The 24111-nt window shown below is 40.7% G+C and overlaps 2 protein-coding genes across 3 annotated transcripts in view; both read left to right on the forward strand.

Moving 5' to 3' along the window:
* The first annotated feature begins 3742 nt into the window (after positions 1-3742).
* Positions 3743-4177, forward strand: LOC137622662 (uncharacterized). Its single transcript, XM_068353262.1, has one exon. The coding sequence runs from the start codon at positions 3743-3745 to the stop codon at positions 4175-4177; it is 435 nt and encodes a 144-aa protein (XP_068209363.1).
* A 3027-nt stretch (positions 4178-7204) lies between these two features.
* Positions 7205-24111, forward strand: part of LOC137622242 (E3 ubiquitin-protein ligase NRDP1-like) — a 63180-nt gene continuing 46273 nt past the window's right edge. For both annotated transcript variants that reach the window (XM_068352746.1, XM_068352747.1), the window contains exons 1-2: positions 7205-7343; positions 21974-22074. In XM_068352746.1, coding sequence (XP_068208847.1) covers positions 21985-22074 — 90 coding nt within the window. In that variant the 5' untranslated portion in view covers positions 7205-7343; positions 21974-21984. The remainder of the gene's footprint in view (positions 7344-21973; positions 22075-24111) is intronic.

Genomic DNA, 24111 nt, shown 5'->3' on the forward strand with positions numbered 1-24111 from the left:
ACAAACTTAATTCCTTCCAAGAAGCTCGCTTACAAACTTAATTCCTTCCAAGAAGCTCGCTTACAAACTTAACTCCTTCCAAGAAGCTCGCTTACAAACTTCATTCCTTCCCAGAAGCTGCTTACAAGTCAATTTTTTTTTTAAATTATGGCCTATTGTAGGCCTAACCTGAATACCATGCCTATGATTTTCAGCTGCTAAATTCAACAAATAGCCTGGTTTCATATGAAATGGATATCAGGTTTTTATAAATTTTGCTTAGCTTACAGTATTAAATATGTGGTTTATTACATTTCTTTATATCACCTTTGATATTTTCCATTATATTTGTGTTAGTGTGTGTGAATGTTTGCAAGTCCAATGTTTTTATGTTAAAGACCTTGGGCATACTATTCTATCCTGTTCCTCTCCCTCTTGTTATTTCTTAATTTTCTATCCTCTTGTTATTTTCAATTTTTAATCCTCTTGTTATTTTTGAAGTTTTAATCCTCTTGTTATTTTTTTAAGTTTTTATCCTCTTGTTATTTTTGAAGTTTTTATACTCTTGTTATTTTTGAAGTTTTTATAGTTTATATACGACTTATTTCATAATATTTATTGTTCTTAAACTTCTCTTGTATTTTACTTATTTCCTTTCCTTATTGGGCTATTTTCCCTTGGGCTTATAGCATCCTGCTTTTCCAACTAGGGTTGTAGCTTAGCAAGTAATCTAATAATAATGCAATGAAAATTAGAATGTTGCCCAAAGCAATTCCTTGAGATGTCAGTTTACCAACTTTAATCACACCGGCTTCATAATTACTACACTGGTTCAAATTAATTTGTCATGAATTAGATTTTACGAGTACCTGCCAATTTTCAAACGCTCCTCAAAGACTACCAATAAAAATAGTTATGTTTCATGTAAAGTTTAGAATTTTCTGTATAATAGTGTTCTGATTTTTAAGTCACATTATAAGGTCTATCAACTGAAGAGTGTCGGCTCTTTGTAAACGTAGAATTAGAGTTTGAATTGATGTGGCTGCTGTTTTCCCATAATAATTAAATTTCTAAGGGTAGCGTGTAGGTAGTTGGGGTCCCCATTTTTTGCTAGTCTAAATACTCGTCCACTCGACTAATTTTTTATTGGTTTAATAAAAAATTGCCATTCAATTCCTATAACTTACTCTTTTAAAATAAATTAGGGAGCCTTTGTACATCAGCAGCCAGTTCCTCCCTTGTGGATTAAAAATGGACATCAACTAACCTAAACTTTCCCCCATAACCTAACCTACAAGACGTGTCCTTACCTACTTACCTGATGGGCGGGCTGACGCCCCCCTACGCCCCCTTTACACTGCCGTATTCTCAGTTAACCGTAATCAAACATACAGCTGGCCGCTATCATACATACACCCCTATATTAGCTAGCTCATATACACGGTTAAAATAGCCTATACCAGTTGTTGAGAGTTTTAAACAGATGCCTTAAATAAAAAACAACCAAATAATGTTTAATCGCGGGCAAAGTGAGCCACGGTAGAGCAAAGACCAGTTAGACGAATAATTGGGGTTTATATGTTGATCAAAATATTCTTTGATACGATTATTAATGTGGTTGAAGACAGACTCAATTAGAAAGGAATATTTTGGGAGCCTTTGTATAATGACGGACAGTAACACATGCAAAAAAAAAAAAAAAAAAAAAAAAACACATAACCTAACCTAACCTAACCTATAAGCAGTTTCATTACCTACTTAACTTACGGGAGGGGGGGGGAACAACCCCTGCGACTCCCGAAAGACTTGAATTCTTGGGTTTAGCGTTGAAAATAGAGGAGTTATGGGGTACGTCCGCCATCATACATACAGGACTCCATAGCTTTTTAGTGATGGTAATTGAACCACCATAGCTAAAATCATTGGATTTCCGTCAATCATCATAAAAATCATTCAAAATACAATAGGTAAATTTATTTGCTCCAAACCGTTTGTAATATTCTATAATTTTACCAAAATTTACCGGCGTTTTCTTCAATATCGTCAGCGATGGGTTGACGTTTTACCAAATATCACCGGTATGCTAATCGGTCTGTTTTAATTATACAAAGTTGATTTAATACCGCTATCTTACATTTTACCTACAAATATAACCCCAAAACATCTCCTCCTAATTGTATGAATTTCTAATGAACAAAACAATATGTAAACAAAATGTACTCGACCTGTCAAATCCACGTCTTCGACTCACTTAAAGACACGATTAATTCATTTAGATAAAATTCTCATGGAATAAATAGGACAATTAATAGTTACCTGGTCTCCGAGGAAACTATCTCCACCTGGAATAGACGAAACGTAGCCTTTGGCAGCCATTTAAGAGAAAAGAAAATTGCGATAACTTGAAGTGTCGTCGAGTTGAGAGCAATGGAGTTGTCTAAACAGGGTTGCCAGATTATCGTACATGAGCCTTAAAACTGTCGTTTTTCAACCAAAATTATCGTACACAGTTTCAAAATAATTATTAAGGAGTTTATGATTGACTTATTTCAAAATATTTTAGTATAATTGTTTAATTAAACATACATATTTATATACCTAAGGTATGTATCGTACATCGTACTGGACCTAAAATAATCGTACATGTACGATAATTATCGTACGAATGGCATCCCTGAAACAGGGTTGCCAGATTATTTCGACTGGATTATCGTACATGAGCCTTAAAATTGTCGTTTTTCAACCAAAATTATCGTACACAGTTTCAATATAATTATTAAGGAGTTTATGATTGACTTATTTCTAAATATTTGAGTATAATTTTTTAATTAAACACACACACCACACATATGTATATACCTAAGGTATGTATCGTACATCGTAATGGACCGAAAGTAATTGTACATGTATGATAATTATCGTACGAATGACACCCCTGTGTCTAAACTAAATAATTCGGCGTCTTCTCCAATTCGTTGAAATGTATGAAAATATTATTTCTTTATTGATTTATTCATAAAGTTGCTATTCAATAACCATAATTAAATCTTTTTAACTAAATTAGAAAGCTTACATTTGAAATATATAATCTGTTTGATAGCCTATACTGGTTGCGGACAGTTTTACAAAAGATGCCTTATATCACGTGATATAAAACAGTTTTAATAATTTTATCTTATCAAATAAATATCTCTGTTTTCTTTTATTGTATTAATTTTCTTTACTTATTCAATTAATTCAGATTTGTTTTGAGAGTTTCAAACAAATATCTATAAAGATTTTTAGTCTATTCCGTTCAGTCAGGTAGAATAATCTAAACATGTGACATTTCTTTCTTTCTTTCATTTTTTCTTTATCATAATTCTTTATTGCTAAGAAATAATTTCCTGTAAACTAATTATTTATTACAGACAATCTTCTCTCGTGAAATAGTCTTGTTTAGATAGAAATTCTAGACTGTCTGGGCCATAACATGAACAGAAGTATGTTTTAGAATGACATGAAATCTGAAGAATTTTCGATCCCTGCAACATTATAAAAATTGGATGTTATTTTGGCTAGCTATATATGAATATACAAATATATATATATTTCTTTCCTGTTCTCTTAAGAAGCTTTTCTTCCACCTTTCATCTTATTCTCTTAATCCCACACAATCTTCGTTGTATCATAAAATAAACGAAAGTTATACCAAACGTTTTTTTAATAAGACTTTTTCGTTCTTGATATCCAAAGCCGGAATTATTAATTAAACTCACTGCCGATGCTGTCAGCTGGTTTCGACCCAGACAAGGCCTTTGGTCCCAGACTGTCAGCTGGTTTCGACCCAGACAAGGCCTTTGGTCCCAGACTGTCAGCTGGTTTCGACCCAGACAAGGCCTTTGGTCCCAGACTGTCAGCTGGTTTCGACCCAGACAAGGCCTTTGGTCCCAGACTGTCAGCTGGTTTCGACCCAGACAAGGCCTTTGGTCCCAGACTGTCAGCTGGTTTCGACCCAGACAAGGCCTTTGGTCCCAGACTGTCAGCTGGTTTCGACCCAGACAAGGCCTTTGGTCCCAGACTGTCAGCTGGTTTCGACCCAGACAAGGCCTTTGGTCCCAGACTGTCAGCTGGTTTCGACCCAGACAAGGCCTTTGGTCCCAAACTGTCAGCTAAATTAAATCCTTTTAGCGAGATTAAGGATTTGTTGACCACTTAGTGTCCTATGGTTGTTTATATATTATAGTACAGAGAAAGGATAATGATATTCCATATGAATCTGATTAACTGATGTGTTAATTTTGGCGTTCGTGGAAAGTAGTAGAAGCGAGAATACATTGGGGGCAATAAACTTACTTTTGAAGTGAACGGTACTAATGAAACTGACTTCTTCAATAATAATAATAATAATAATAATAATAATAATAATAATAATAATAATAATAATAATAATAATAATAATATTAATAATACAGTGAGCAGGAAAAACTGGATTAAGGCAAAGGAGTTCTTGACGTTACATTTAAAGCTTCCGTAATACAATTGTCAGTCTTCATTATATTAAATTTAACGGGAATTACTTATAAAGTAGTATTTTCTGTTCATAATGATTTAATTAGGTGAAGGCCTCTTAATGATACTTAAGACAACCAAGACAGCTTCTTAGTACAGGGGAGAAAGAAGAAATTAAAAATCGCTGGCGCCATATTATTATTATTATTATTATTATCATTATTATTAGTATTATTATTACTTGCTAAGCTACAACCCTAGTTGGAAAAGTACTATATAATATGAACAAGGTCTCGAACATGGAAAATAGCCCAGTGAGGAAACGAAATCAGGAAATAAAATACGAGAAAAGTACTGGAGGTGAACAGTGGAGCTATATATATCATCCTGCTATTTTCTACGAGAATTTCCAGCCACCTGGGCACTGCTGTTCAGTGCACAGTGATTAAAATCGGGGAACGCATGTTAAAAGCGGGAAAGAGACCTTTCAAGTGAGTAATCCCCTTAGCGCCAATTTTACTCGATTCCACTTCCTATGTCATGACATGGTGAATCTCATGGTTTCTCACCTGAGTCCATGGGCTCAGGTGACATTCACGTGATGAAGAGAGAGAGAGTGGGAAAGACACAAGATTTACTGGGAAATAATGTATGCTGAGAGAGAGAGAGAGAGAGAGAGAGAGAGAGAGAGAGAGAGAGAGAGAGAGAGAGAGAGAGAGAGAGAGAGAGAGAGAGAGATTGATTTCGTGTGTAGCAAGGTTGCTGCAGTTTAGCAACAAGGGTGAAAGAATTGGTCTTACAATTTACATTATTATTATTATTATTATTATTATTATTATTATTATTATTATTATTATTATTATTATTATTATTATTATTATTATTATTATTATTATTAGCTAAGCTACAACCCTAGTTGGAAAAGCAAGATGCTATTAGACCAAGGGCTCCAATAGGGAAAAATAACCAAGCGAAGAAAGGAAATAAGGAAGTAAATAAACAATATGAAAAAAATTAACTATAAAATATTTTAAAAACAGTAATATCAAAACAGATATGTCGTATATAAACTATAAAATACTTATGTCAGCCTGTTCAACATGAAAACATTTGCTGTAACTTTGAACTTTTGAAGTTCTACTGATTCAACTACTGGATTAGGAAGATCATTCCACAACTTGGTAACAGCTGGAATAAAACTTCTAGAATACTGTGTAGTATTGAGCCTCATGATGGAGAAGGCCTGGCTATTAGAATTAACTGCCTGCCTAGTATTACGAACAGGATAGAATTGACCAGGGAGATCTGAATGTAAAGGATGGTCAGAGTTGTGAAAAATCTTATGCAACATTCAGCATAATGAACTAATTGAACGACAGTGTCATAGATTAATATCTAGATCAGAAATGAGAAATTTAATAGACCGTAAGTTTCTGTCCAACAAATTAAGATGAGAATCAGCAGCTGAAGACCAGACAGGAGAACAATATTCGAAACAAGGTAGAATGAAAGAATTAAAAAACTTCTTCAGAATGGATTAATCACCGAAAATCTTGAAAGACTTTCTCAATAAGCCAATTTTTGTGCAATTGAAGAAGACACAGACCTAACATTATAAGGTTATCATAGAGTGGGAAATTATTTTCACCAATATTTGCAGTTTCTCTTCACTAGCCTTTCCACATTTCTTTCTCATCCCACTTTTTAATATCTTATCTTTGCACCTACATCCCCATCTCTTTTCCTTTTCATAGAATCCCACTTTTTAATAAATTTCAAACACCCTGACTAGTACAGTGGAAAAATGTTCGCTTAGCATTTACATGGCAGCAGATCGATCCCAGCCAGGAGTCATGAGTTTATGCTGTTTACTAGGGAGGCAAATTGCTGTGGTTTAGCACCATAGTGGGGTGTTGGGCTTGCCCGGCTGACGTTCTGGTGAGTATCTAATCTGAGGAGACTGAAACCAGGAAGGCATAAGACACCATTTTCACCAAAATCGCTTACAAATTTATTCTTCCGTACATTTTATTTTCATTATAGTTTTTTTTTTTTTTCAAATATCTCTTAACGCAGTTAACATGCTTCCTTAATATACTACACACTGTGTATTGATCCTGTCATATATGATAATTGTAAATGTAAAATTAAGACAAATTGTTGAGTTGAAAAAAAGAAAAAAAGAGTTCGGCAATCAGGTCCTATTAGATCTCAAAGATCAATGTGAAATTAATTCTAAACGTTGAGATAATAGGAAAATATTTAAAGATTCCTGCTCCTATTAACGACGTTAGCATATCAAGCAGTCCTTGGTTGTGGCAACCAGGGTTGCCAGATTTTCCAAATGAGAAAAGGGCAACTTCTGATGAACTGCAGCTTCAAAAGGTCAACTTAATAGTAGAAAAAGGCAGAAAATATAGCATTTAAGGCTAGCCTATTTCAAAAAGGCCAAATTTAGATATCTAGCACGAAAAAAGGACAAATTTGGAGTTTTATGGACCGAAAAAGGCCAACCTGGCAACCCTGGTGGCAACACTGTCTAAGGGTCAGCGACGGGAAGCCAAAGAGAGTTTGTAATTAGTTTTATATATTGAATGGAATATAGAAAAGAAGAAATATAGTTTATACCTATTGTATTATAAAGAGAAAATAAACTAAAAAGAAAGATAAAACCCAAATCTTAAAAGACATCGCAAGATTACAAGAGGCGCCGTTGTAAGGACTATGCCTCGACCCTGAACCTGGGACTTGAACCTGTTAGTAAACACAAGTCATTCCAGAGTTCCAGACCGCCTTTAACACGGGGTTCTTCTTTCAGAAAAGGAGGAACAAAATGTCCCTGCCTTTCTCTTGACATCTTCTCGTCCTCTGCGGTGAGATATTCTCTAATTATGGCCGGTGTTTGATATAATTGTGGATAGTTTTTGCTTACCGTGGATGAAAGGGGGTTTACCGAACCTTGGGTTCACCTGGGGTGGGAGTCTTCCTGGAATTTGGTTATATTGTACAATTCATTGTAAATATTTTAATTAAAATGGAAAATTTAATTATTATATCTCAGAAATTGACTATCCTACGTACCCTCAGCTCGTCAAAGGCTAATCCTGTGTTAGCCCCTATTACGGTCGTCTGTATCGGTGGTAAATTTATTTGATAAAACAATATTATCTACAGCTCAACTAAACGAAAATAATTTGTATTTTTAAGTATTTTGAACCTTTGAAGAATGATTTCTGACGGAAATCTATAGATTTTGAGTTATGGTGGGTCCACCACCGAGTAATATTAATGAAACGGGCTGAACGCTGGAGTTTTTGATAGCCAGGACTTCTGGACGCATAGAAAACGGGACTTTCAGTCCCATATTCTATGAAGTCGTTCGTAACAGTGTTCATGGTATTACTTCCTTTTCACTTAATTGAGCTAAATATTTGGTATTATTGTAGTGTATTACAGGGCAATGTAACCTTGGAAAAAAACTACTTTTTCTTATAGAAAAAATTACGCTCTCTTCAAAAATGACACTCGGTCCCGTCGCAACTTTACCAAATATTCATCAGTTATTGTTCTTCTCTATGTTCACTTCGCTCGTGATAAAACATTATCTCGTTGCTCCCGTGTTCTGCCAAGCGGATCATGTTTTGCTATGTGCTTTAGCCGTGTGGGCTAATATTTCGGTGTTAATTATCTAATATACATAATGGAATTCAATTATTACCCAGCCAATTATGATTAGGGGTTTAAACAAATGTATAGATGCTGCACCAGTAACGTTTTATTGAGAAATGCTGATTAAAGCTGTTTTGGGAAAATCGTGTTAATGTAGAACAAAACATCAAAATTTAGATTATAGAAAATATAGTTTTATATGTTGTATTACCATAATTTTGTGTAGAAAATGGCAAAAAATGTAACAACAAAAGAAAGTAACAGCCAGCTAACATAAAAAAGCTGCTGAATATAAGAGGAATTTTTTTTTGCAATATTTTACATTTATAAAATACTCACAGTTAACCAATTAAATATAATTTACACATTTTCAATATAATACAGGCCAGTGGTTTGAGACTTGTATGATAAGTGCGACGAATTCCAAAGGTCGGCGAGATAATTCAAGATAATTCTGATGAAATCCGATCTTGAGCATTTGAATAACATCGGCCAGGTCCTCCCTCGTGCATAAAAAATGGGAATTTTTATCATTTTCTAGTTGTTCATGAGATGCCCCTGTACTACAAAAAACTGTCCATTCTGGAAGACCATTGCACCTAACCTAACCTACAAGCCATGTTCTTACCTACTTACCTAACGGGGGCTAACTCCCCATTCGACCCCCTTACACTGCCGTATTTTTAACTTACCCTGCGTTTGATCCGCAACCCATTTCACTACCAGCAAGGGAAGAGAGTTATGGGGCATGGGTGTCATCATACATACAAGTGGCCTCTATCATGCATATCTCTCGGATCTTTCAAGATTTCCTTGTTTTCCTCGAAAAGTCGGCAGCATTGTAAAAATTATAGTAAAATAAGCAGCGTCACAACAAGTGTCACAAAAAAATTGTCTTCACAAATGCACTCAGCGATGGGCGAAGCAAGTCTCTGTCTCGAACGCATTGATCGTTTCTTTTATTTACGTGACAGACGTTTTCTCTGAGAATTGGAAAGTTCCTGGGATTCTATATAATGCAATAAGCAAAGATGGAGACGACAAATTTCCAGAAATTACCAGAAGTTCTTGTTCTAGAATACAACAGTACCTTTGATTTACAAATCATTATGATATTTTCATTTTAACATTAAAAGATAGACAATATATAACAAACCCTTGTGGCATTGTCACACCTCTGGGTTATATGTAGTTGGTTGGGATAGGAGTAAACTTTTTTATCAAATCAATTTTCTTTATGGGGAAAATATTGTTTACTTTTATCTGAAATACAATATTAAGCTAGTTTTATTATATACAAAATATGATTTAGTGTCACCTTGTCAGAAGTGAAACCGGTTGGGAAGACAACACAGGGTTAAGGCTTCGTGTCAGGGTAAGCTATGAGGGTCGTCTCAGAGGGCCGTAGCCTTTCCTGTAGGTAAATAGGTAAGGATACGGCTCTTAACTTTAGGTTAGGTGGTGCTCTTATATTTGTTTTCTTTTTGAAATGTGGTTTTCAAGTCTTTTTTAAAATTTTACACATTTTCCGTCCTGACTAACTATAAAGGCTCCACATTCTAGTTGTCAGAACAACCTTGGTTCATTTTATTTTGGTAACTTGATTAAATGGTACAATTCATGGTTAGTATTTGAATTAAGATGTGTAGGTCAATTTATAATGGTCAGAAATAGACTATCATAGGGCTTTTCCTCACCTGTTACCTACCCATAGTTCAGTAACAGCTAACCATAGGTTAGTGGTGTCACATTTTTTGAAGTCAGGAAAGGGGCTCCCAGGTAAGGATTTATTGAAGGTAGTATCCTTAACAGCCCGGATTTCCTTTACAGACTTCTATCCTACCTTGTTAAAGCCCATGTGAATAATATATACCTACTAAGGTATGCAAAGAGCAATGTCTTAGCATTGTGGGTAGATATTTGTCCATACACCATCACTGAATTATGAAACCTTGTGTCCCCACTTGAGCTTACCTAAGATTCAATGCCTTGCCCCCTCACTAAATTAAACGGACTTAGGATGCCTTGATCGGTAAATATTTTCTGTAGCACAATATTAAAGAAGAAAATAATGAGTGTTTCTGGTGTTTTTTTAGGTAGTTAGAACTGTTCTGATACAAATAATTTGAGAAAACTCATATTTTCAATATTAAACTTACCCGATAATCATGTAGCTGTCAACTCCGTTGCCCGACAGAATTCTATGGAGGGATACGCCAGCTATCACAATACTAGAAGGGGGTGTACTTACCAGCGCCACCTGTGGCCAGGTACTATAGTACTTCTTGTTGACACCTCCTCAATTTTTCCTCTGTCGTGCTTCCGGCAAGACGTTCTGGGATATGCTTATGTTCTTGGAGTATTTTCACGACTTTGGTGAAGTATTTCTCTTTGATTTCGGCTGTCGCTTTACTGGAAACTTCTATATTAGCTTAGATTAGCTTTTGGAATTAATTTGATTAATTATGGTGACGAAGAGAGTATGAACTCTCTTTCACCTTTAAATGGCCGACCCTTCCCTTAGACGGAAGTGTTGGTGTCTAAGAGAGTATAGACTCTCTTTCTTAATTTTGCTTAACAAAAGTTATAGATTTATTTTATATCTCTCCGCCTCTTATAGGCCTCTTCGATTAACTTCCTTTTATTATAAACTTATTAAAATTAATTTTTATATTTGTTTATATTCGACCTTCCTAATAGTAGGCGGTCTTTTCTTGGTACCGAAGTTAATTAACATTGAGCCCGTCATTTCGGTTTTACCTGTTAACATATTATGCTATTTTAATGTCTTTGAAAGAATTTCTTTGATAGTCTAGTACTGTTTTCAAAGTTGAACTAACGTTTTGTTTTGTCTCTGCAGTTGTTGACGTTCAGAACGTTCAACTTGCGCTCTATCGTTACGATAGAGAAAGAATTTTCACGGTTTCACGTTGCAGTAAGAGTAACCGTGTCTAGCGTTTTGTTCATTCTTTCTTAACTTAATGGTTTTAATCCTAATAAAGGAACTTTTCATTTTGGGAAATATTTCAGTTTTTTCCTTTAACAATAATATGTTTTAACGATATATATGATTGGGCTCTTCTCTCAGGTTCTAAGTCAAGAGAGAGAGAGAGAGAGAGAGAGATAGAGACGGAGGGAGAAAGAGGAGGATAAACGTTTCATTCAAGCGAGTAACGTTGTTATCGTTTTTGCTCTTCTCCCTAGTCTCTTTAGGGGAAGTAGGTAAACGTTTCTAGAGTGATCTAGTGTTTAGTCTCTTTCCAGCCACTGAATTATTTATCTTTCATTAGATTTTTCTGTTACATTGTAATTCTGTTTTCGCAATTACTAACTTTTGAGAAAGGATAGAATTGCGTGTTTCAGGTACAAACCACTTAAAGTTTCGAGTTCAGTGAAATAAGTGCAAACAGAAAATCAAAAGTTATAAGTGATTAGCGCAAAGTGTGTCAGTGTTGTGCGTGAGGGTACTTCTGTGCGCGCCAGTCGTCCTCCCAGTCCGGGACCTCTTGCAAGCTCCCAAGCCCAGGGGAGAAGCAATGTCGAAGGACAAAAGGGTTCAGCAGGCCTTGATCGGCGCACAGAAGTATCCTCGGTGGTTGTGGGCGTGTCTTACCGAGACCGTCACTCCCACCCGTAGACGATTGAGCCCTTATTTTGCTCGTCTGCAGAAGAAATTTAGGGGAGAAAACGCTGGTCTCAGGTCTCAAGACCTCTTAAACGTAAAGTCCAGACCTATGCCAGACGTACGAAGTTAGAGTTCAACAACCCGGATGCAGTCATTGGGTTAGCTCTGACTCTCCTCAGTCATCAGTTGAATGCACTCCGCCTAAGAGGAGTAAGGTTCTGCCGCAACAGATCTCTGCTGTTAAGGCTTTACCTCAGCAGACCTTAGTGTCTGCCGACCCCAAGTTGACTCTACTGCAGTCCATGCAGTCACAACTTACGGTCTTGATGCGTGAGTGTCGGGCTGAGAAGGTTGCGCCTCCGCCTGCGCTCGCTCCGCCTGCGCTCGCTCCGCCTGCGCTCGCTCCGCCTGCGCTCGCTCCGCCTGCGCTCGCTCCGCCTGACCGCAGTACCACCTGCCAGGCGTACGATGTTGAGCCACGTTATGAGTTTACTGATCCCAGTGGTGTGCAGCTCCCTCCGCCTTCCTTAAGGCAACCTCAGCAATGGGAACAGGAGGCTTATACCTCTCTTCCTCCGCTTCCACTTGCTGTTCCACCAGTGAGGCAACACTCGCTTGAGGTACAACCTCTCCCATCCATGAGTCAGTCTCCTCAGCTCTCGCTGCAGCGAGCTCAACCCTCCTCAAGGCAAGCACCTTAACACCTTAGCCTTGCGCCTCAGGAGCCTCAACTTGCGAGATTTTTACTGCGTTCTGCGCAGCCACTACCTTTTCGCTCTCAGCTCACACCGCAGGAACCTCAACTCGTTCCTCAGGAACTTGCTACTGCGCATCCGCCAACCACTCAGCAAGCGCAACCCTTGAGTTCAGCCACTCATGCCAGGAGTCAACCTCCTCCACCCATGCGCCTACCTTCTGCTACTTCCTTTGATCAGCCTTTGCAGACTGAGCCTCAGGTGTTCCCTCAACAGAGTCTTGAAGAGGAAACCACAACTATTGTTGTTCCAGCTCGTTCTGACTCTGCTGTTCAGCATACCTTACCTCCATTTTCAAACCTTATGATAATGGAGGTTATTTGTATTACTTATAAAAATATATTTGTATTCCTTGCAATATATTTTTAACAATATCGCAAATATGGCAAAAATTTGAATCATGAGTTATGAATGTAAGGTAAATATTATGTTGATATTAAAACCCCATGCAAGCATGCATAAAGCACTCTAGCACTGGTCATGGAATTTCTGAGAAATGTTAAACGCCATGCACACGCTCTGCTTACCTTACAGCATGCTCTACATACAGCATGCTCTGCTTACAGCATGCTCTGCATACTACATGCTCTGCATACAGCATGCTCTGCATTCAGCATGCTCTGCATACAACATGCTCTACATACAGCATGCTCTGCATACAGCATGCTCTGCATACAACATGCTCTGCATACAGCATGCTCTGCATTCAGCATGCTCTGCATACAACATGCTCTGCATACAGCATGCTCTGCATTCAGCATGCTCTGCATACAACATGCTCTACATACAGCATGCTCTGCATACAGCATACTCTGCATACAACATGCTCTGCATACCTTACCGCATGCTTCTCAGTCACACATCTTTGGTTGTTGCCAACTCACTAGACTGTCAAGCAGTTTCATAACGTTGCCTTCTAGTCTGCTGCTTTTGCACCAATGAACCCTCACTGAGAGAACTTAGCTTTTCTAGGATATGGTCCCTGTAGATGAGAAAGTTCTTTTCTCCCTCCTTCTGATATTCCCTTGAGGACTCTGTCATTTGGAGGGAGCCTTTAGCTGCATAGCCTCCTATGGACTTTTATTTAAGCATAACATGCTTCCAGGGAAGGTAATGGTTCCACTTCAGTCGCTAATCCCGTCTGTTACCACACCTGCTCCCATAGACCTTGAGCTGTGTTGCAAGACATGCAGTCCAAGCTTAGTCCTTGTTAGAGGATTTTTTGTTTACGGAGTCAATGTGTCACGGGGAAGACGTTCAACAACCAACAGAAGTGACTTGTTGTGACGCAGTGCGGCAACCTCAGCAACCCGATAAGGAGTTGTCTGTACGACCCAGACAGTCTAGACAGATTCGGGTTGTCACTGTACTTCCTCGCTTGCCCATGATTGACAGTTCACAGACTGTGCAGCAGTACCATGATCTTGTGTCCGGCTCCGTCAGACGACTGGCTTTTAAGAGCTCCCACAAGTCGTCGCTGTCTGGAGATTTTCAAATGGACTATGGATCTGACCAAGGAACTGGGCCTCCTGGTCAATTTTGAGGAGTCTCAGCTCGTTCCATCCCAGACCATTGTCTCCTTGGGTATGGATCTTCAGAGTCGAGCTTTTCGGACTTTTCCGTCGGCCCCAAGGATCTTCCAAGCCCTAGAATGCATCCAGAGCATGCTGAGAAGGAAACGATGCTCAGTCAGGTAGTGGATGAGTCTAACAGGGACACTTTCATCGCTGCCCCTGTTCATCGTGTTAGGGAGACTCCACCTCCCCCCCCTTCAGTATCATCTAGCTGCTCACTGGATAAAGGACATGACGCTAGAGACGGTCTCAGTTCCTGTTTCCGAAGAGAGGAGGTCTTCTCTCGCGTGGTGTAAGAACAGCTTTCTTCTCAAGGAAGTCTACCTTTGGCTGTTCAGAAACACGACCGCCGTCTCCTCTCGGACGCATCAGACACGGGCTGGGGTGCGACTTTGGACGGACAAGAATGCTCGGGAACATGGAATCAGGAGCAAAGGACACTTCACATCAATTGCAAGGAGTTGTTGGCGGTTATTCTGGCCTTGATAAACTTCAAGTCCCTCCAGCTTAACAAAGTGGTGGAGGTGGACTCTGACAACACCACAGCCCTGGCTTACATCTTCAAGCAGGGAGGGACTCTTTCGTGGAAGTTGTTCTAGATCGCAAGGGACCTACTCATCTGGTCTAAAGATCGAAAGCTACTGGTAACGAGGTTCATTCAGGGCGGTATGAATGTCATGGCAGATCACCTCAGACGGAAGGGTCAGGTCATCCCCACAGAGTGGACCCTTCTCAAGAATGTTTGCAGCAGACTTTGGGCCCTGTGGGGTCAGCCAACCATAGATCTGTTCACTACCTCGATAACCTAGAGACTCCTGTTGTATTGTTCTCCGATTCCAGACCCAGCAGCAGTTCACGTGGATGCTTTTCTGCTGGATTGGTTCCATCTCGACCTGTATGCATTCCCGCCGTTCAAGATTGTCAACAGGGTACTTCAGAAGTTCTCCTCTCACAAAGGGACACGGCTGACGTTGGTTGGCTCCGCTCTGGCCCGCGAGAGAATGGTTCTTAGAGGTACTGCAATGGCTGGTCGACATTCCCAGGACTCTTCCTCTAGGAGTGAACCTTCTAAGTCTACCTCACGTAAAGAAGGTACACCCAATCCTCCACGCTCTTCGTCTGACTGCCTTCAGACTTTCGAAAGACTCTCAAGAGCTAGGGGCTTTTCGAAGGAGGCAGCCAGAGCGATTGCCAAAGCAAGGAGAACATCCACTCTCAGAATCTATCAGTCTCAAGGGGAAGTCTTCCGTAGCTGGTACAAGACCAATGCAGTTTCCTCAACCAGTACCACTGTAACCCAGATTGCTGACTTCCTGTTATATCTAAGGAAAGTAAGATCCCTTTCAGCTCCTACGATCAAGGGTTACAGAAGTATGTTGGCAGCGGTTTTCCGCCACAGAGGCTTGGATCTTTCCACCAACAAAGATCTACAGGACCTCCCTAGGTCTTTTGAGACCTCAAAGGAATGTCGGTTGTCCACTCCAGGCTGGAATCTAGACGTGGTCCTAAGGTTCCTTATGTCATCAAGATTTGAACCTCTCCAATCAGCCTCTTTTTAGGACCTCACATTAAAAACTCTTTTCCTCGTGTGCTTGACAACAGCTAAAAGAGTAAGTGAGATCCACGCCTTCAGCAGGATCATTGTTTTCACATCTGAAACGGCTACATGTTCCTTGCAGCTCGGTTTTTGCTAAACGAGCTTCCTTCACGTCCTTGGCCTAAGTCGTTCGAGATCCCAAGCCTGTCCAACTTGGTGGGGAATGATCTGAAGAGAGTACTTTGCCCAGTTAGAGCTCTTAGGTACTATCTAAAAAGGTCTTAACCTTTACAAGGACAATCAGAAGCCATATAGTGTGCTATCAAGAAACCTTCTTTTCCAAGTTCTAAGAACTCAGTTTCTTACTATTCAGGCTTCTGATTAGAGAAACACATTCTCATCTGAAGGAAGAAGACCTTGCTTTGCTGAAGGTAAGGACACATGAAGTGGGAGCTGTGGCTACTTCAGTGGCCTTCAAACAGAGCCATTCTCTGCAGAGTGTTATGGATGCAACCTATTGGAGAAGCAAGTCAGTGTTCGCATCATTCTATCTCAAAGATGTCCAGTCTCTTTACGAGTACTGCTACACCCTGGGACCATTCGTAGCAACGAATGCAGTAGTAGGCGAGGGCTCAGCCACTACATTCCCATAATCCCATAACCTTTTAACCTTTCTCTTGAATACTTTTTATGGGTTGTACGGTCAGCTAAGAAGCCTTCCACATCCTTGTTGATTTGGCGGGTGGTCAATTCTTTCTTGAGAAGCGCCGAGGTTAAAGGTTGTGATGAGGTCCTTTAGTATGGGTTGCAGCCCTGTATACTTTAGCACCTTTGAGTTGATTCAGCCTCCCAAGAGGAACGCTGCGCTCAGTAAGGAAGACGATCTTATTAAAGGCAGAGTAACGGTTCAAGTCGACTTCCTTACCAGGTACTTATTATTTCATTGTTATTTTGAGATAACTGATTATATGAAATACGGGATACTTAGCTATCCTTTAGTCTTGTACACTGGTTTTTCACCCACCCCCCTGGGTGTGAATCAGCTACATGATTATCGGGTAAGTTTAATATTGAAAAATGTTATTTTTATTAGTAAAATAAATTTTTGAATATACTTACCCGATAATCATGATTTAATCGACCCTCCCTTCCTCCCCATAGAGAACCAGTGGACCGAGGAAAAATTGAGGAGGTGTCAACAAGAAGTACTATAGTACCTGGCCACAGGTGGCGCTGGTAAGTACACCCCCTTCTAGTATTGTGATAGCTGGCGTATCCCTCCATAGAATTCTGTCGGGCAACGGAGTTGACAGCTACATGATTATCGGGTAAGTATATTCAAAAATTTATTTTACTAATAAAAATAACATTTTTTAACATTTTAGGCATTTTGAAATTCCAAAAGTTATAACTGAAGAACCACTTGTTCCGTAAGTGGAATACAAACCACGTTATTTATAGCTAATCTAAGGTTCCCAACCTAACCTAACATAGGAGCTATGTGTATCTTTAGCTTACTCTATGACTAAGTTTCAACCCTGTGTTTGCTTCCAAACCATGGGTTTAACCTAGGAGACATGCCTGAAAAAGTCTGTTTCACTTTTGAAATCGGCTTTTCCATGCGTCTCTCTTAGGTTAACCCATCAATAAAACTAAAAAAAACACATACTGTACTGTACAGAATTTCCTACAATTAACGACATCAAAACTGTTCAAAATACCTGTAAATATACTAGTAACATTTCTGATTTCCTCAAAAAGATGCAATAGACAGCTTTTACAATCAGATCTCGGGGCTAAGAAGCTCATTACAAACAAGTTGCTCTAACATTATCCTGTCTCCAGCTCTTAACATTATCCTATCTCCAGCTCTTAACATTATCCTATCTCCAGCTCTTAACATTATCCTGTCTCCAGCTCTTAACATTATCCTATCTCCAGCTCTTAACATTATCTTGTCTCCAGCGCTCGTCCAACAGAGGAAATTTTACATCACGAAAGATATCAGCCCTGCTCTTCTTCCAATCGATATAGCCATAACAACTCTTAACATTAGGAACTTTGATTGGGAGACTCTCGCTAAGACTACGGTCTTTTCTGCGCCCAAATCTGCTTCCGTGAAAGCCATCCCTTTGGCGAGTCTTAATCGACCTGATTCAACCACAGGCCTTGAGCTGTGGCCTACTTCGCATCTTCTTGGGATCTAGCTAATCCAAAGAATATGAAGAAATTTGCAGACCTAGTTCCCTCAAGAGTGAAGATGTTCACTTTTCTTCCCCATCTGTCTGGCAACCAGTTGGCCAACTGGGTGCTTAAGCAAAGGGATTCAGTAGTTAATCAGACAATGGGAGGCAGTAGCTCTCTGGAACTCAACAGTCCAACAAAAACCAACCCTCTTCCCATCTTGTGATGTTGACAAGATAGTGGAAAAGTAGAGAAAGACTAGTCAGGACTCCCTTTTCTATTCGGCAGCTATGTTCAATTGCATAAGCCCATCAGAATCGACCCGGTTGGCAGTACAAAATTACATTCAGAAGGGTTCCTTACATACCTTTATGACAATCAACAGACAAGGATCTGCTCAAGACAGCCTTTCTCCTTGCCTAACACATTATTAGCAATTTTGAACATGGAGGAAAGTCTTTTACCTTTGTTCCCAAGTTAATGGGGAATATTCAGAACTCTGCCATTGTCAACCTTAGGTCTTGGGCTTTTTACATCTTCTCCCATAGGTATGCAACTAATATTCCAGAACATTTGCTTCTTTGGCCTGTGATGGCGCTTATAGCCTACACTACCCGAAATGAACTCAAGTTCTCCCTCTAGAATAAGTCTCCTATTGAAGGACAAAGGTTTGTATATTTTGTAGGAACAGATCAAAAAATTTAAAAATAATTTGTGTTTTTCCAAACTATATAAACTTAAGTCCTTTATGTTTTACCTCCCACCTGAAGATTGAAGTGGCTACTCTGTGTGCTGTTGAAGGGGTAGGCTTCCCTGCCACCTGCAAGTAACTATCAACACCTCATTATAGAATATAATAGCCAATTTGCAGCTATGTTGTACAGTACTTCTATTAAAGGACCCATTTTTTCCCATACTAACAAACCTTCCGTTGTTTATTGGATTATCTTTCGGGAAAGCTGGAAGGTAGCCATTAGATTTAAAGTGTGAAGTGGCAACCCTGCCTAACCGCTTGAGCGGGTAGGCTGGGGGGTAACCAGCCGCCTATATATATATACTCTCACAGCAGTGAAATACGTCACTTTTTCTTTTGGCTAGGTAGAGATCGGACGTGTCCTTTCTCTCCCTAGACTGTCATTGGACTTTTTGACTGTGGTTTTTCTTTTCAGGTGTGCGTGTTTCTGTACGATCGCCCTCATGCAAACCTGTCCAGGGCGCGAATGTGCTTAGTGCGGTACCTTTATGTCTTTGCTGGAAACTGACCCACACTCTTTGTGTCCTTGCAGAGGGCATCGATGCGAGCAGGGGTCGCCCTGCGCAGAGTGTAGGGAGTGGCCTACCTCCCAATGGGAGAAATTTGGACGGCGCAGGAAGAAGGCCAAGCGCTATCTTTCTCTCTCTGGGGTGAGGAAAGCTCGTTATTTTTGTCTCGCACCCTCAAATCTCTCTCAAAAGTTCCTTCTCGCTTGTGCTCTTCCAAGGGCCGATCGAGTAGGAGCACAGACCGACTAACTCCTTGGCAACCCCGCAATACTTACGGGGTTGTTGCTTCCCCTAAAGGAAAAACTTCACCTCCAGCTGCTGGGGGCCCATTTTCCCTTTCAGATCTTTCGTAGGTGTGGCCGACCTTAGGGATTTCGGGACCCCCTTTGAAAGAAGATCTGCTGCGTCTCCTTCAGTGCAGTGCCAGGAAGGACTCTTCTCCAGAGCGTTTAACATCTCACGCTCTGGAACTGTGCAAAGTCCATCTTTCGCCCTCTGCTGGCCCTTCCACTTACGAACGAGGTGACCGCTCGCATTCGCCTCTCCAACAGCCTCCTGCTGACGACGAACCCTCGCCATCCTGGGACCTCGTCGTCCTGTAACCCTCAACCCTTTTTCTCCCCACAGAACCCGCCAGTTGGAGGTGTTGATCTTCCGGGGACCAGCACTCCTACCACCAGCAGCACTAAAGGACGAGCATCGCCATCGCCTCGCCCTTCTGGATATTCTTCCCCTGATCCCCGTTCACGATCCGAACGCTCTTCTTCTATAAGGCATTCACGCTCAAGAGACTCCCGGTCTCAACGCTCTCCTCGGAGGCATTCCTCTTCACGAGGAGAAGTCTCGCGATCGCGTTCTGCACGATCATGAGCACAGTCTAGACCCAGGTCCAGAAGCTCGCGTTCTAGGTCTCTGCGATCAAGATCACAAGAACGATGCCCACATTCGCGAGGCCTACACTCATGTTCGTGAGCTAGGCATATGCGACGTTCTGGCCGTTCTCGAACGAGAGCTAGTTGATATTTCCTCTTTAATGGAGCTTTCTTTACTCATACGGAGTTATGAGATCACTTGCCCACAGTCAGAGATTAGGCTTCCTCCTTGGAACGTGGTTACGCCATGCAGCTGACCGAAACCTCACTTTGAAGATGGTGTTCTTGCTATCTTTAGCCTCGGCAAAGAGTCAGTGAACTTCATGGCCTTTTGTATGAGATTGCCCGTTCAAAGGGATGGGGGAAGTGACACTCATCTTCGTCCCTGAGATCATTGCTAAGACTCAAAATCCGGGGGTACTGGACCATAGATTTGGGCTTTTTCAGATTGCGAGTCTTCGTTCTGTTACTAATGACCAGATCAGTTGTTACTATGCCCAGTGAGGAGTTTGAGATACTATCTTAAACGCACTGCACCAACACAACCCCGACTAACACCTCTGTTCGTTAGCTCAGGAAGAGTGAAGAGGAGGATCACTAAGAACACAGTTTCCTCTTGGATCCGCCAAGTGATCGAAAGAACCCAGGCTCGCCGACCTAGAGCCCATGATGTCAAAGGAATCAGCACTTCCCTAGCATTCAAACGCAACTTCTCAATGTTGCAAATACACTACTTAAAGCGTGTGTGTGGAAGAGACAGACCACCTTCACAGCCCATTACTTGAAAGACGTAACTCACAGGAGACTCGATGCGTTCACTATCAGTCCTGTTGTGGCTGCTCAACATGTGGTGTAAGATACCTCAGGCTCCTTGATGGACAAGTAGCAGTTAGTTGAGGGCATTGGTTACCCAGGTTAAGACTGGGATGAATGAGAGAATGTCTGGCTTTCCTTTCTTCATCTTCCCCTCCCTTGGGGTTCAGCACCATGAGTCCCTCTGCAAGCTGGCTTCAACCTCTGCAGGTAATTATCACTTCACTTGTGTAGCCTAGTGTAAGTCATAAATTTATGTACTGTCCATGTCCCCATTGTTTTCTGCGAGGTAAGCAATGGGATACGTCTTGTTTTTGTATATAAACTCAGAAGGTGTTCATACAAGACAACAAACTCTATTACGCTGTATTGCATAGGCCGGTATTATACTCACTTTGTACTGTATATTTTACCAAGGTGTCAAAATTTTCCCTAGAGCAAAGTCATATACTGTACTATGTAAAACCAGGTCAATTTGCATGTCAGACTTAGGCCTTTCACCCACCTAAGAGTGAGTTATCCAATAAATAACTGAAGGTTTATTAGTATGGGAGCAAATGACAAATTTTGAGATAATTTGTGTTTTTCCCTAATACAAACCTGGAGTTATTTATATAAACTGGCCCACCATACCTGTCCCCCAAAAGTCCAGCCAGTATACATAGAGGCAGCTGGGTACCCCTCAGCCACCCCCAGCCAACCCACTCAAGCGGTTAGGCAGGGTTGCCACCTCGCACTTCAAGTGTAATGGCTACCTTCCAGCTTTGCAAGAAGATAATCCAATAAATAATTCCAGGTTTGTATCAGTTAGGGAAAAATACAAATTAACTCTGAATTTGTTGTATTCGTATAGATAGGAAAGAATTTTTTATTTTGTCATAAATGATTGTGGTACTTTCATCATAGTATGTATAGTATCAATTTTCAGACTTGATGATAATTCCCAGTTCCGTTATGTTATTAACAACCAGGTTCAATGTTTTTTGGTTTTATTTCATTGTTCAGAATTTCATATCATCAACTTTACTGCATCTGCTCACTATTCTATTGTATTCTCTATATTTTCTGTTTTTCCTTTTATGTAGCTAGTTTATGTTCTACTTTTGGCTTTTTCCTTTCACATAGTTCCCTTTCAACATGTTCACCTACAATAGCTTTCCTGTTTCTTTGGACTTGAATTAAAATGACTAAACTACTTCATGTTATTCCAGAGATCGATGGTATGGGTTTCGACGTGACAAGATTCCAGGGCGAAGTGGACGAGGAACTGCTCTGTCCCATCTGCTCGGAGGTCTTAGAAGACCCTCTTCAGGTACTGTATGGAATGAGGAAAAGGCAGAAAATATTAAAATAAAAGAAATTATTCATACCTTATTATAATTTGGTATACAGTACTTAACCCTTTTACCCCCAGGCTCTTTGGAAATTTCCAACCCTTAACCCCCAAGGGGTTATTTTTTTCCCAGCACATTTTGCAGTATATTTTTTTAAAATTACTCTAACAGCCTTAATTTTTGTCATAGAGAGGTCAGGTTGGTCTCATTCTCTTGGAAAATGCCTGAATTTTTTCAAAAAATTATAAAAAATATGAAAACATTTTTTTATAGCATTTTTTTTGCAAGGACGTACGGGTACGTCCATGGGGGTAAACGGATTGGTTTTGTGAAACGTACCAGTACGTCCTTTGGGGGTAAAAGGGTTAATGTATCGTTGTGTTGTATTCAATTTCCAGGATCTTTTATTTCTTTATACCTCATGTTTTGTAATTTGTAGAACAACCATTAACAATCACTCCCTTTTGGAAAGGCTACAACTATCTGGACACTAAAGATTGAGTGCCATGCATTATACATATGTGAGTGCATAGACTACCTTATCTGTACTTTCACTTTCTTGTCTATATAACACTTTATTTTCAATATTAATCTTACCCGATAATCATGTAGCTGTCAACTCCGTTGCCCGACAGAATTCTACGGAAGGGATACGCCAGCGATCGCTATACAAGAGGGGGGTGTACTCACCAGCGCCACCTGTGGCCAGGTACTGCAGTACTTCTTGTTGACACCACCTCAATTTTTCCTCTGTCGTGCTTCCGGCAAGACCTACATGGATACGCTTATAATTTTGGAGTCTTTGTTCACGGTTTTGGTGAAGTATTGCTCTGAGATTTCAGCTTTCGCTATACAGGAAGCTTTTCCCTTAGCTTAGATAGCTTTTGGATTAATTTTGATTTATGGTTTAACGATCTTTAGCTTTAAATTGGAATCCCCCTTGACTGTTCTCTGATTCAAGATGTCCGACCATTCTCAAGCTCCTCCCCAAAGACGATGTAGGACTTGTATTAGGCGGCTTCCGAAGGCCTCGGTTGATCCTCACACCGTTTGTTCCGACTGTAGGGGAAAATCCTGTCAGTTGGAAGATCGATGTGAGAAATGTGCCGGACTTTCGGAACTTGATTTTATTCGATTCCTTAAGTATACCACTAAGTTAGAGAGAGAGAGAGTTAGGAGGAGTTCGGCTCGCTCTTTACTTTATTCCTCCCCCCATGATCCTCAACCTTTTCCTCACCCTGTAGTGGCTACCCCCGAACCTACTATTAGTGCTCAGCCTGATATGTCAGATGTTTTACGTGCTATTCAGGCTTTAGGTGATAAAGTGGAGTCGGTAGTGAGTGACCACAAGTTCCTTTTGGCAGACGTCAAGGAACTTAAAGTGAAAAGTGCAGTGGGAAGTGGTAGTGCCAGTGCTGTGCCTAGTGCTAGTGTCAGTGTCAGTGTTGCGCGTGAGGATACTTCTGTGCGTGCCAGTCGTCCTCCCAGTCCGGGACCTCTTGCAAGCTCCCAAGCCCAGGGGAGAAGCAATGTCGAAGGGCAAAAGGGTTCGGCAGGCCTTGATCGGCGCACAGTAGTATCCTCAGTGGTTGCGGGCGTATCTTATAGAGATCGTCACTTCCACTCTCAGACGATTGAGCCCTTAAGATCCTCGTCTGCAGAAGATTTTTCGGGGAGAAAACGCTGGACTCAGGCCTCAAGACCTCTTAAGCGTAAAGTCCAGACCGCGCGAGTCCAACAGCCAGGGTGTAGCCATTGGGCTAGCTCGGACTCGCCGCAGTCATCAGGTGACTGCACGCCTCCTAAGAGAGGCAAGGTGCTGCCTCAACAGACCTCAACTTCTGTTAAAGCTATGCCTCAACAGACCTCAACTTCTGTTGATCCTAAGATGGCTTTGCTGCAGACTATGCAGTCGCAGCTTGCGGTGTTGATGCGGGAGTTTCAGGCAGAGAAGGTTAATACACCTCCTCCTGCGAGCGCTCCTCCTCCTCAGCGCAGTACAATCTGCCAGACGT

This window comes from Palaemon carinicauda, chromosome 29 (genome assembly GCF_036898095.1).
Source record: "Palaemon carinicauda isolate YSFRI2023 chromosome 29, ASM3689809v2, whole genome shotgun sequence".
Lineage (NCBI taxonomy): Eukaryota > Metazoa > Arthropoda > Malacostraca > Decapoda > Palaemonidae > Palaemon > Palaemon carinicauda.

Bases quoted from the DNA above. Each gene is read 5' to 3' on its own strand.
- LOC137622662 (XM_068353262.1), top strand. From the start codon at position 3,743: ATGCTGTCAGCTGGTTTCGACCCAGACAAGGCCTTTGGTCCCAGACTG.